A 14863-nucleotide genomic window follows, 5' to 3' on the forward strand; every position below is an offset into this window, starting at 1 on the left:
TGCTGGGTCATATGGTAGTTCTATTTGTAGTTTTTTAAGGAACCTCCGTACTGTTCTCCATAGTGGCTGTATCAATTTACATTCCCACCAACAGTGCAAGAGGGTTCCCTTTTCTCCACACCCTCTCCAGCATTTATTGTTTCTAGATTTTTTGATGATGGCCATTCTGACTGGTGTGAGATGATATCTCATTGTAGTTTTGATTTGCATTAATGATTAATGAAGTTGAGCATTCTTTTATGTGTTTGTTGGCAGTCTGTATATCTTCTTTGGAGAAATGTCTATTAGGTCTTCTGCCCATTTTTGGATTGGGTTGTTTGTTTTTTTGTTATTGAGCTGCATGAGCTGCTTATAAAATTTGGAGATTAATCCTTTGTCAGTTGCTTCATTTGCAAATATTTTCTCCCATTCTGAGGGTTGTCTTTTGGTCTTCTTTATGGTTTCCTTTGCTGTGCAAAAGCTTTGAAGTTTCATTAGGTCCCATTTGTTTATTTTTGTTTTTATTTCCATTCCTCTGGGAGGTGGGTCAGAAAGGATCTTGCTGTGATTTATGTCATAGAGTGTTCTGCCTGTGTTTTCCTCTAAGAGTTTGATAGTTTCTGGCCTTACATTTAGGTCTTTAGTCCATTTTGAGCTTATTTTTGTGTACGGTGTTAGGGAATGATCTAATCTCATACTTTTACATGTACCTGTCCAGTTTTCCCAGCACCACTTACTGAAGAGGCTGTCCTTTCTCCACTGTACATTCCTGCCTCCTTTATCAAAGATAAGGTGACCATATGTGCGTGGGTTTATCTCTGGGCTTTCTATCCTGTTCCATTGATCTATATTTCTGTTTTTGTGCCAGTACCATACTGTCTTGATTAATGTAGCTTTATAATATAGTCTGAAGTCAGGGAGCCTGATTCCTCCAGCTCCGTTTTTCGTTCTCAAGATTGCTTTGGTTATTCTGGGTCTTTTGTGTTTCCATACAAATTGTGAATTTTTTTGTTCTAGTTCTGTGAAAAATGCCAGTGGTAGTTTGATAGGGATTGCATTGAATCTGTAGATTGCTTTGGGTAGTAGAGTCATTTTCACAATGTTGATTCTTCCAATCCAAGAACGTGGTATGTCTCTCCATCTATTTGTATCATCTTTAATTTCTTTCATCAGTGTCTTATAATTTTCTGCATACAGGTCTTTTGTCTCCTTAGGTAGGTTTATTCCTAGATATTTTATTCTTTTTCTTGCAATGGTAAATGGGAGTGTTTTCTTGATTTCACTTTCATATTTTTCATCATTAGTGTATAGGAATGCCAGAGATTTCCGTGCATTAATTTTATATCCTGCTACTTTACCAAATTCATTTATTAGCTCTAGTAGTTTTCTGGTAGCATCTTTAGGATTCTCTATGTATAGTATGTCATCTGCAAACAGTGACAGCTTTACTTCTTCTTTTCCGATTTGGATTCCTTTTATTTCCTTTTCTTCTCTGATTGCTGTGGCTAAAACTTCCAAAACTATGTTGAATAAGAGTGGTGAGAGTGGGCAACCTTGTCTTGTTCCTGATCTTAGTGGAAATGCTTTCAGTTTTTCACCATTGAGGATGATGTTGGCTGTGGGTTTGTCATATATGGCCTTTATTATGTTGAGGAAAGTTCCCTCTATGCCTACTTTCTGCAGGGTTTTTATCATAAATGGGTGTTGAATTTTGTCAAATGCTTTCTCTGCATCTATTGAGATGATCATATGGTTTTTCTCCTTCAATTTTTTAATATGGTTTATCACATTAATTGTTCTGCGTATATTGAAGAATCCTTGCATTCCTGGAATAAACCCCACTTGATCATGGTGTATGATCCTGTTAATGTGCTGTTGGATTCTGTTTGCTAGTATTTTGTTGAGGATTTTTGCATCTATGTTCATCAGTGATATTGGCCTGTAGTTTTCTTTCTTTGTGACGTCCTTGTCTGGTTTTGGTATCAAGGTGATGGTGGCCTCGTAGAATGAGTTTGGGAGTGTTCCTTCCTCTGCTATATTTTGGAAGAGTTTGAGAAGGATGGGTGTTAGCTCTTCTCTAAATGTTTGATAGAATTCACCTGTGAAGCCATCTGGTCCTGGACTTTTGTTTGTGGGAAGATTTTTAATCACCATTTCAATTTCACTACTTGTGATTGGTCTGTCCATATTTTCTATTTCTTCCTGATTCAGTCTTGGCGGGTTGTGCATTTCTAAGAATTTGTCCATTTCTTCCAGGTTGTCCATTTTATTGGCATAGAGTTGCTTGTAGTAATCTCTCATGATCTTTTGTATTTCTGCAGTGTCAGTTGTTACTTCTCCTTTTTCATTTCTAATCCTATTGATTTGAGTCTTCTCCCTTTTTTTCTTGATGAGTCTGGCTAATGGTTTATCAATTTTGTTTATCTTCTCAAAGAACCAGCTTTTAGTTTTATTGATCTTTGCTATCGTTTCCTTCGTTTCTTTTTCATTTATTTCTGATCTGATTTTTATGATTTCTTTCCTTCTGCTAACTTTGGGGTTCTTTTGTTCTTCTTTCTCTAATTGCTTTAGGTGCAAGGTTAGGTTGTTTATTCGAGATGTTTCCTGTTTCTTAATGTAGGATTGTATTGCTATAAACTTCTCTCTTAGAACTGCTTTTGCTGCATCCGATAGATTTTGGGTCGTTGTGTCTCCATTGTCATTTGTTTCTAGGTATTTTTTTATTTCCTCTTTGATTTCTTCAGTGATCACTTCGTTATTAAGTAGTGTACTGTTTAGCCTCCATGTGTTTGTATTTTTTACAGATCTTTTCCTGTAATTGATATCTAGTCTCATAGTGTTGTGGTTGCAAAAGATACTTGAAACAATTTCAATTTTCTTAAATTTACCAAGGCTTCACTTGTGACCCAAGATATGATCTATCCTGGAGAATGTTCCATGAGCACTTGAGAAAAATGTGTATTCTGTTGTTTTGGGATGGAATGTCCTATAAATATCAATTAAGTCCATCTTGTTTAATGTGTCATTTAAAGCTTGTGTTTACTTATTTCTTTTCATTTTGGATGATCTGTCCATTGGTGAAAGTGGGGTGTTAAAGTCCCCTACTATGAATGTGTTACTGTCAATTTCCCCTTTTATAGCTGTTAGTATTTGCCTTATGTATTGAGGTGCTCCTATGTTGGGTGCATAAATATTTACAATTGTTATATCTTCTTCTCGGATCGATCCCTTGATCATTATGTAGTGTCCTTCTTTGTCTCTTCTAATAGTCTCTATTTTAAAGTCTATTTTGTCTGATATGAGAACTGCTACTGCATCTTTCTTTTGGTTTCCATTTGCATGAAATATCTTTTTCCATCCCCTTACTTTCAGTCTGTATGTGTCTCTACGTCTGAAGTGGGTCTCTTGTAGACAGCAAATATATGGATCTTGTTTTTGTATCCATTCAGCCAATCTGTTTCTTTTGGTGGGAGCATTTAGTCCATTTACATTTAAGGTAATTATTGATATGTATGTTCCTATTCCCATTTTCTTAATTGTTTTGGGTGCGTTATTGCAGGTCTTTTCCTTCTCTTGTGTTTCTTGCCTAGAGAAGTTCCTTTAGCATTTGTTGTAAAGCTGGTTTGGTGGTGCTGAACTCTCAGCTTTTGCTTGTCTGTAAAGGCTTTAATTTCCTCATCAAATCTGAATGAGATCCTTGCTGGGTAAAGTAATCTTGGTTGCAGGTTTTTCTCCTTCATCACTTTAAATATGTCCTGCCAGTCCCTTCTGGCTTGCAGAGTTTCTGCTGAAAGATCAGCTGTTAACCTTATGGGGATTCCCTTGTGTGTTATTTGTTGTTCTTCCCTTGCTGCTTTTAATATGTTTTCTTTGTATTTAATTTTTGACAGTTTGATTAATATGTGTCTTGGCATATTTCTCCTTGGACTTATCCTGTATGGGACTCTCTGTGCTTCCTGGACTTGATTAACTATTTCCTTTCCCATATTAGGGAAGTTTTCAACTATAATCTCTTCAAATATTTTCTCAGTCCCTTTCTTTTTCTCTTCTTCTTCTGGAACCCCTATAGTTCGAATGTTGGTGCATTTAATGTTGTCCCAGAGGTCTCCGAGACCGTCCTCAGTTCTTTTCATTCTTTTTTCTTTATTGTGCTCTGCAGTAGTTATTTCCACTATTTTGTCTTCCAGGTCACTTATCCGTTCTTCTGCCTCAGTTATTCTGCTATTGATCCCATCTAGAGTATTTTTCATTTCATTTATTGTGTTGTTCATCGTTGTTTGTTTCATCTTTAGTTCTTCTAGGTCCTTGTTAAATGTTTCTTGCATTTTGTCCATTCTATTTCCAAGATTTTGGATCATCTTTACTATCATTATTCTGAATTCTTTTTCAGGTAGACTGCCTATTTCCTCTTCATTTGTTAGGTCTGGTGGGTTTTTATCTTGCTCCTTCATCTGCTGTGTGTTTTTTTCTGTCTTCTCATTTTGCTTATCTTACTATGTTTGAGGTCTCCTTTTTGCAGGCTGCAGGTCCGTAGTTTCCGTTGTTTTTGGTGTCTGTCCCCAGTGGCTAAGGTTGGTTCAGTGGGTTGTGTAGGCTTCCTGGTGGAGGGGACTAGTGCCTGTGTTCTGGTGGATGAGGCTGGATCTTGTCTTTCTGGTGGGCAGGTCCACGTCTGGTGGTGTGTTTTGGGGTGTCTGTGGACTTATTATGATTTTAGGCAGCCTCTCTGCTAATGGGTGGGGTTGTGTTCCTGTTTTGCTAGTCGTTTGGCATAGGATGTCCAGCACTGTAGCTTGCTGGTCGTTGAGTGAAGCTGGGTGCTGGTGTTGAGATGGAGATCTCTGGGAGATTTCACCATTTGATATTATGTGGAGCTGGGAGGTCTCTTGTGGACCAGTGTCCTGAAGTTGGCTCTCCCACCTCAGAGGCACAGCGCTGACTCCTGACTGCAGCACCAAGAGCCTTTCATCCACACGGCTCCTCAATTTAGGATGATTCGTTGTCTATTCATGTATTCCACAGATGCAGGGTACATGAAGTTGATTGTGGAGCTTTAATCCACTGCTTCTGAGGCTGCTGGGAGAGATTTCCCTTTCTCTTCTTTGTTCTCACAGCTCCCAGGGGCTCAGCTTTGGATTTGGCCCCGCCTCTGCGTGTAGGTCGCCGGAGGGCGTCTGTGCTTCGCTCAGACAGGACGGGGTTAAAGGAGTCGCTGATTGGGGGCTCTGGCTCACTCAGGCCAGGGGGAGGGAGGGGCACGGAGTGCGGGGCGAGCCTGCGGCTGCAGAGGCTGGCGTGACGTTGCACCAGCCTGAGGCACACCGTGTGTTCCCCCGGGGAAGTTGTCCCTGGATCCCAGGACCCTGGCAGTGGTGGGCTGCACAGGCTCCCCGGAAGGGGGGTGTGGATAGTAACCTGTGCTCGCACACAGGCTTCTTGGTGGCGGCAGCAACAGCCTTAGCGTCTCATGCCCGTCTCTGGGGTCCGCGCTGTTAGCCGCGGCTCCCGCCAGTCTCTGGAGCTCCTTTAAGCAGCGCTCTTAATCCCCTCTCCTCGCGCACCAGGAAACAAAGAGGGAGGAAAAAGTCTCTTGCCTCTTCGGCAGGTCCAGACTTTTTCCTGGACTCCCCCACCGGCTAGCCGTGGCGCACTAACCCCCTGTAGGCTGTGTTCACGCCGCCCACCCCAGTCCTCTCCCTGCATCCGACCGAAGCCCGAGCCTCAGCTCCCAGCCCCGCCCACCCCGGCGGGGAGCAGACAAGCCTCTCGGTCTGGTGAGTGCCGGTCGGTCCTGATCCTCTGTGCGGGAATCTCCCCGCTTTGCCCTCCGCACCCCTGTTGCTGCGCTCTCCTCTGTGGCTCCGAAGCTTCCCCCCTCTGCCACCCGCAGTCTCCACCCGCGAAGGGGCTTCCTAGTGTGTGGAAACCTTTCCTCCTTCACAGCTCCCTCCCGCTGGTGCAGGTCCCGTCCCTATTCTTTTGTCTCTGTTTATTCTTTTTTCTTTTGCCCTACCCAGGTACGTGGGGGGTTTCTTGCCTTTTGGGAGGTCTGAGGTCTTCTGCCAGCGTTCAGTAGGTGTTCTGTAGGAGTTGTTCCACGTGTAAATGTATTTCTGGTGTATCTGTGGGGAGGAAGGTGATCTCCGCGTCTTACTCTTCGGCCATCTTCCCGGAAGCCCCTGAAACAATATTCTTAAAGGCCACTCCAGATCCTGCTTCACAGACATGCATCTAGTGTAGTCACATGGGGACCCATGCTCAGAAGGGCCCCATCCTTGGGGTTTAATGCTCTGCAGTTGTCATCTTCAAATTATTAATAATTTTATCTTCAAATATGTATTTTGTAGATAAAATCTGGTGGGACAATGGAGCGTGCGTGAGAAGCTTGGAACCTCACCTCATGCGTGGTCACACCTCCCTCTGCCTTGCATTCTCCCTTCAACCCACCAAGTTCACAACTTCGATGACTTGCATGTTGCCTACAGATTAATGTACGGCCTCTCCAGCCTGACATTCAAAGCAAACTAGCCCCAACCAACCTTTGCAGTTTTATTTCTCTTCCTTTTTTTAGTTTAATTTTTATTTTATATTGGAGTAGAGCTGATTTACAATATTGTGTTAGTTTCCAGTGTACAGCAGCGATTGAGTTATACATATACATATATTCATTCTTTTTCAAGTTCTTTTCCCGTATAGGTTATTACAGAATATTGAGGAGAGTACCCTGTGCTATACAGTAGGTCCTTGTTGATTATCTGTTTTATATAGAGTAGTGTGATTATGTTCATTCTCTTTATTACTACCAAGTATCCTACTTTATCCACGCACACCCGGAAAGGCACACCTTAGATCCTCAATAAAGGAGCTCCTTTCTCCACCTACCATATCAGGCACATTTTCCCCTTTGCCTTACTTCATGCTTCTCCGCCCTGCCCCACACCCCTGCCCCAGGTTGGAATGTCCCAGTTTTCTTTTCCTGCTTCCACGTGAAGATTCAAATTAGAGCCTTCTCTACCATGAAGTTTTTCTCTGAGGTTCTGAGAAACATGTGTGCCTCCTTCTCTTTATATCACTTTTCCAAATTTCCTCCTTTTGTTTCCTTTCCCAGAACCAAATACTTCCACGTTTCCCACCTGTAGGTCCTTCGTCTTTCACTGCCCTGACCTCTGCTGCCAAGGAAGAAACCCTCCTGTATGGACAAGCTCATATTAGGGCTGAATGTGTGACTCTTCCTAGACTGTAAGCTCCTTGAAGACAGAGACTGAGTCTTACTATCTTAGGTTTTCCCCTGGAACCTAGAACAGTCCTGTAAACAGTAATTGCCTACCAAATTATGCAAATCCTACCTGATTTTCTATTTAAGAAATTGGACTAGGAACAGGGATGTCATTTGAGGAGCTCACTTAGGGCAAATTTATTTGTCTTTAACTCACCAAACTAACATTCAGATCACCAGACGTGGTAATGTTAAAAAACACTGTATGCTTCTCATTAAGAATAAAAAAGGAAAATTATCTATTTGTAGATTTGCAAACCCTGAGGGCTTCTTTGTTAGTGAAAAATAAAAAAGAAACAGTTTAAACTGGTGCTTTGAAATATATCTCCCCCTTGCCTTTAAAGAGGAAACCAACAGCCATCGGCTGTTGCACAGCACATTTGCATATGTAAACTCATAGAAGATGGACCATCCTTATTCCTGAGGATAACACCTCATCTCAGCCTCCATCTCATTTGTCCCCTGTTGTATCTAGTTTGATTACCTTATTCATCTTAAGCCTCCAATATCTCCATCTCTGTGACCTTCGTCCTCTCAGCACACAAACATCCAAAAAATACTTCTCAACTCTGATCATCCTTAGAGCTACCCTTCTAACGCAGCTTTAGCTTCCACAATATATCTCAAAAGAGATGTTGAGTGAATCCACTGAGTGAATGAACAAAGAGATGATAAAAAGTCAAATGATATTGCACAAGGTAACAGAACTAGTAAGCAGTAGAGCTGGACAGAAGCCTTCACCTGAAGTCAAGACCCACATCATAAAGCTGTCCCCAGGGCTTCCCTGGTGGTGCAGTGGTTGAGAGTCCGCCTGCCGATGCAGGGGACACGGGTTCGTGTCCCGGTCTGGTAAGATCCCACATGCCGCAGAGCAACGAAGCCGTGTGCCATACCTACTGAGCCTGCGCTCTAGAGCCAACGAGCCACAACTACTAGAGCCCGCGAGCCACAACTACTGAAGCCCGCACCCTCTAGGGCCCACATGCTGCAACTACTGAGCCCGTGAGCTGCAACTGCTGAAGCCCACGTGCCTAGAGCCTGTGCTCTGCAACAGTAGAAGCCACCTCAATGAGAAGCCCACGCACCCCAGCGAGGAGTGGCCCCTGCTTGCCGCAACTATAAAGAAAAGCCCATGCACAGCAACGAAGACCTAATACAGCCAAAAAATAAACAAATAAATAAAAATAAAAATTGTAAAAAAAAAAGCTGTCACCATATTTTAACTAAAGTTCAAATACATCAGTCCCAAATGAGCCATAAACCCATGCCTTAGTGTGTTTACTTGAAGGAAATGGGTTTACTACTCGACAAGCAGAAATCATTGCATCTGCATTGGTCAAGATCATGGAGGCCAACATGGATCTCATCTACAAAGATATGTCACCAAAATGTAGCAGGACATCATTCTTCAGCAGATAATGTCTCAGGTTGCTAATGTGAAAAAGGATACAATTATTATGAAGAGGAGCAAATTTCCATCCTTCAAAGCAGAAAATGAGAAAATGAAACTTGACCTATATCAATTAAAACAAGTTATGGATGAAGTGATAAAAATCAGAACAGATACAAAATTAGATTTCAGTGTAGAAAAGAGCAGAATCAAAGAACTGTATTCATTGAACAAAAGAAAGCTGCTGGTTATGAGAACAGAAATAGTGATATTACATCTCAGCAAGATCAGACCCCCACTTAGATAGACACTGGGGTTGCTGGCCTCAAAGCCATGCTAAAGTTGTACGAGCTTGATCATATTAAACAGTGAGCAGGGTCTATATTTATGTGGCTAATGGTAAGTCTGGGACTTTATGACCTGTGTATATAATAAAGTGTCTATTTAAAAAAAAAAAGGATCAAAATTTGCCTGTTGATGAGTTTGGAATTAGATAACAGAGTGAAGCCACCAAGCTTATGACCAGAAAGCATGTGGAATTGTATCTTTGCCACTGTATCCTTTTAATATTATGAACTGAATTGTGTCCCACCAAAGTCCATGTGTTGCTTCGCTGTTTATCTGAAACTAATGCAACATTGTAAATCAACTATACTTCAATTAAAAGAAAAAAAAAACTATGTGTTGAAGCCCTAATTCCCAATGTGTCTGTGTTTGGAGATAAGGCCTTCAAAGAGGTAATTTAGATTAAATGAGGCCATAAGGGTGGGACCCTAATCCAATAGGACCGTTGTTCTTATAAGAAGAGGCGGAGACACCAGGGAGACACATGCACAGAGGAAAGGACATGTGAGGACAACTGAGAGAAGGTGGCCATCAGCGAGACAAGGAACGAGAACTTAGGAGACGCCAAACCTGTCGACACCTGGATCTTGGACTTCCAGCCTCTAGGACTATAAGAAAATAAATTTCTGCTGTTTCAGTCATCCAGTCTGTGGTGTTTTGGTATAGCACCTCTGGCAAAACTAATACAAGTAATAATGATGCCTGGGAATTTCGCTTGAATTATGGTTAAGCCATTGACAGGCAGTGAACATCCTGGCCTTGGAAGGTTCCTGAACTCTTTTCCCTTGGTTCTGCTTCCTTAACCTGGGTTCGCTGTTTTCTATCTAGGGGAAGCAGCTAACTGGATGGATTTCCTGTGCCATGGAAATCATTCTGTCTTGAGCATTACTTTGTCAATATGTTGCTGCAAAGGAAGATTTTTAGCTCACACTGAAGCTCTTCTCCTAATCTCCCAGCATTTTCAGTTCCATCAGCTTTCATCCTTATCCCTAAAAAAGATTTCTAAAATCATCCAAAAACAGCTAAAAGCCTGCCATGGTTTCACAGTCTCCATGGAAATTCTGCAGAGGGAAGCTATACTGACTTCCTTGCTTATCTCTTGGACTATTTTGTTAATGCCTTTTATGTATGGTTCTTGGAGGTTTACAAAGCTCTTTCACACTTATTATCTTGGTTAATCCTCACAGCAAACCCACGTGGGAGGTATTATTACCCACATTGAGCATATTATGAAACTGAAGTTTGGAGAAGATAAATAGCTTAACTAACGTTTACATAATTTGTAAGTGGTACAATTGGCCTGTGAACTTGGGTCTGTCTGATACCAAGGCTACAGTTCTTGCCACTATACCCCTAAACAACATAGGTTGCACCACTGGATCACCCTTCCTGCCCTGGTGCCCTCACTCATCCCTTGAAAATTCACCTCATGGGACATATTTCTGAGATGTATTTTACACTGTTGAAGTAAAGCCTAAGAGAAAGTGTCCCAGGCAAGGGATACTAAACAGACATTGGCCTGGTTCTAGTGCTATCACTAAAATTGAGTGATCTTGGCCTATTCATGTAATTGATCATTTTTCCATAGGTAAAACGGAAATAATAATCCCATCGCCCACTCTCTTCCTCCCTAAATCCCCTCTGCCATTACTACACTAGCTGTAAGCTAGTGTCATGCATTAAGCTTTCTAGAACTGGGAACATTTTAAAATTCTGCAAACAAATGGCTTACGACCCATTCCAAATGTGATCATCGGTGACTCGAAGACCTTTCCAGTGCATTTTTTCTTACATGCTTACCTCCTTATAACTTTCCCCAACAGATGCTCTAAGTTTCCGTATCTGGTGGTACTCATGGCCAGGGGCACGCTGATGCTTCCTACTGCAAGCACCTGTGACTCAGACTAAAGGCTTTCTTTGGTCAGAAGCATGTCCAGCTTGCATAGAGGGAGGCAGAGGTGGGGGGAGGGGGGACTAGAAGGCATCCCATGTGGTCTACAATAAACCTCAGAGGGCACGAAGAGCGTTGAGCTCCAACTTCCCCAGCAGCAACCTGTTCATTAACGAACGCTGAATTGGCCCTTTGCTGTCTCATTCCCTCGCCCCCCGCCACCTGTACATCCAGCAACACCCTATTGCACACGAATTCTAGTCTCAGGGTCCACTTCTAGGAAAACCCAAACTAAAAGACACTCCAGGATGAAAGGTAGTGTCCCCAGGCAATTTGCATAAGGGAATTAACTGAGTAACAGGATCCCCATTACAACCACTGTTCCCCACAGAGTGTGTTGTACGTCACCCTTCTTGTTTCCCCATGTTTCCTTCTTTACTGGAAGCTCTGGAAATTTCACCTTGTCCAACTCACAAGTTCTCTTGTATATCCCATAACCTTCTCCCCCCCTTCTTTCCCTCTCTTTCAAAATTTTCAGATTATTTTAGGAAAATGTCTCTCTCTCTAAGCTCCCCCACCTTATTTTTGAGCCTCCAATATTTCCTAACTCATATCTGAAAATGCAAGGGCACCAGACAGGGAAAGTCATATTTTCCCAGTGTCATTGGACATAATGAAAACCATCACCCTCAACCTCCAGAGCACTAAAAAGTATCCCTACAATCTCCTCTCAGCATCACTATAAATGTCTTCTTTGTCTTCCTCAAGCTCTTATAAACCCAATTTTCTTCAAGTACCAACTTTCGGGTAAAGGTAAATATAATTCTCTTATAATTTTCCAACGTTTTTCCTTTTTTGTTTGCAAGTAAGGCATCAAGTTTTTTAAACTATTTTTCACTACAAATACACAGCATTACAGTAACATTAAAGATCTACTCATTTTCTATGCAGGGGCACTAGACAAAGGAGCATATATAACATGATTTTCAACACATTTTTGCATCTCAGAGGATGGCAGCACCCTTCCCTCTTTTTTGCCCCCTTAGTGATATTGATACACATTACTCAACTTTACTAACAAATTGGACAGGAACAAGAAGTTTGTTTTCTAAATATATGAGCTATGCACAGGATGCCTCAGACTTAAAATACAGCATTTCACTGTGCTCTAATGTAAAAAGTACTGGGCAGTGAGCATCTAGTTTTTTGGTCTCTTTGTTTTTCATGGTGACATGCAGTGTACATTCTGTACCACTATAGCGTTTACTTGTTCATTTATTCATTTTTTCACAATACTTTAAGTTTACAAAAGAAAGAATATGTCTGTTCTGCTTACTCAATTAATTGGTGACACAATTCCAACTCAAATCGGCTGAAGCGAAAAAAGAAAAGTTACAGCTTCCCAGTCTGAAGCTAAGATGCTGATATGCTAAGACTGAGTGGCTCAAAAAAAAGAAGACATTGCCTCTCCATTATTTATCTCCACTTTCCTCTGTGTAGGCTTCGTTCTCAGGCTCCCCAAGTGATGCTAAAGATACTACTTCTCAGCAGCAAAGGGCTTTTAATATCCTCCGAGGCAGAATCCTAAACAAATCAGGGGCCTCTTTCCCAATAATTCCAGGGAAGGTCCTGGGGAGCAATCTGATTGGCTTTGCTAGGGTCACATATCTACCCCTGATCCAATCACCTTGATCAAGAAGAACAAAGAACATTTACTGGTCAGGCCTGAGCCTTGGAGCTGAGCCTAAAGTCAGCCCCACCTAAGCACATGGACTGAAAAATGGGAGCCATGCAGTTCATTGTGGAGAAACTAGACTGAAAAAAATGATGCTGAGAAATGTACTTCCATTCTATTTCATATCCCCAGTTAGCCCCGTCATATAATGCAACATAGCATATCAAAGTCCAAAGGCAATAAAATCCAAAATCAAATTGTCTCACCAACTCTGAATTAAAGTTTACAGGAAGTAAAGTCCTGTCTGATTTCTTGATTTGTTCATTCTCAGCTATAGGAGTTGTATCATTTACACCCGTGATCTGAGATATCTCTCACTGGAATTGGGATAGTTTTCCCAGGCAGAAATGTTATTCCTAGAATGCAATATTTGTTGAGATTTGGTGATACCTAAAATAGGGAGGCAAGATGGATTGCTCTCACCAGGATGCCAGAATGTCTATGCAAGTATCAGAATCCATGGCCTGTCAACCTAAATGCAGTTACGAGATGTCTTTTCACAGGAAGTTGATTTAAACACTATGCACCTACCATAACTGGGGAGGAGGAACCTCCTCCATTAACAGTATTTTACCGAATAGATTGAGACATTGCTGCCTCTGGGCAAAATTATACATTTGTAACAAGCACAACTCAAGCACCAGCACTGATCTGAGAATTCTTTCTTCCTCCTCCAGGGGATCCCAGTAGATTTCCATTTCCCCTTTGACCTCTGGGTTCTCAGCACTTACATGCTGCCCTGATGGAGAGTTTTATCTAATAACACAACCTCCACAATATTTTGAGGGTAAGTAGTCACCTTTCTAGTTTCATATTTTAGTGGCTGCCACCTCTACCCTTATTAAGGACCTGCTCACACCTGAGACACTTGCCCCTGGAGAGAGTTGTCACTCCTTCTCACCTTTATTTCAGCTAGAAGATCTCCCTTCTCAGATTCTCACACTGAACCTGTTTTTGATGTTTCTTAATGCCGTGCCCCGCCCCACACCCCAGGGCCTAGGGAAGGTCAGTATCTCTGCCATATGTTGCTTTTAACATCCTGTTCCTGGCTCTCCTCTGCTTTTACATCCTGTAAAGTTCTCAGGCATGTTCCCTCAGGGCACTGGAAAGATCTAGTTTACCTTCCATATTATCTTGAAACTCAGAAGCTCTTTAATATTTTTGTTTTTGAACATAGAGTCATATAAATTCAAGATTGCCCTCTTTTTACCAGTACCCAGATATTTCAATATTCACATCTCCTCTACAGAGCCCCTGTGTTTTTAGAAACTTAGTCCTGCCCCTAACTCTGGAAATGATCTAGTCTGGTTTAAGGCAAGCTGCGTAGTACTATTCCCCAGCAAAAATCACTGGTGGGTATGTGACCTAAGCTAGTACAGTTAGGATGATCTCAGGACTTTTGCTTGCAAAGATAGAGAAAAGTACTCTCTCTCCCTCTGCTGGTCACAAACAGGGAGCCTGTAGCCAGCAGCCATCCTACAAGATTACGTGCTAGAACTCGTATAGAAAAATGATTGCCATCTTTATCGAAGTATCACCTTGAAGGACTCTGTACTTATTCCAAAGAATCATTGGCCAAACTGAGGATTTCCTCCTTGAGAACAGAGTTCCCAATCTATGGCACATTCTTTTATAAAAATATATAGCCTCACAGGTGGGAAAAACCTGTCTTTTGAGGGTAGGTTTTACATTTTTCTTTAAATTAATTTTTATTGGAGTATGGTTGCTTTACAATGTTGTGTTAGCCTCCACTGCACAACAAAATGAATCAGCCATACACATACAGGTATCCCCTCCCTTTTGGACTTCCCTCCCATTTAGGTTACCACAGTGCATTAGGTAGAGTTCCCTGTGTTTATATTTTAAAAGCTATAACTTACTCAGAACCAAGAGTCAACAGGTATATATCAGTGTAATAATAGTATTTTTTTAAACAGGCGAACTTTAAAATTTTGAGTGGTTTCCTTGTTGCTAAAACCCTGGTCCTGAAGGCAGCATCTCCTTTTGAACAAATATATAACCACTTACTTTCATCATGAAAAGAAAAAGTTTTCACTTCTTAATTTCACCTTAGTAAACTCTGGTTTTTCTTCGAAACTTTTAAATACATAGATTCTACTGAAATCTCAAAACAGCTAATCCTTAAAAAAAAAAAAAAGTCAGCCCCTGAATGTTCTTTCTTAAGGGTTAAAACCCAAGTTTCCTTTGTCAAATTCCCAAAGCAACCATATTAACATCTGCAAATGA

General features: G+C 41.5%; 1 protein-coding gene and 1 pseudogene across 1 annotated transcript in view; one reads left to right on the forward strand and one right to left on the reverse strand.

Moving 5' to 3' along the window:
* LOC114887613 (olfactory receptor 1444-like) overlaps positions 1 to 6453 on the reverse strand; it is a 17827-nt gene extending 11374 nt beyond the window's left edge. The window contains 1 exon segment of the mRNA XM_029209400.1: positions 6427 to 6453. Within this exon segment, the coding sequence (XP_029065233.1) occupies positions 6427 to 6453 (27 nt within the window).
* Positions 6454 to 8518: 2065 nt separating this feature from the next.
* LOC114887614 lies at positions 8519 to 9077 on the forward strand (annotated as a pseudogene).
* The last annotated feature ends 5786 nt before the right edge of the window (positions 9078 to 14863 follow it).

Source organism: Monodon monoceros, unplaced genomic scaffold, assembly GCF_005190385.1.
Source record: "Monodon monoceros isolate NGI ecotype Baffin Bay Population unplaced genomic scaffold, NGI_Narwhal_1 Super_Scaffold_7, whole genome shotgun sequence".
Taxonomy (NCBI): domain Eukaryota; kingdom Metazoa; phylum Chordata; class Mammalia; order Artiodactyla; family Monodontidae; genus Monodon; species Monodon monoceros.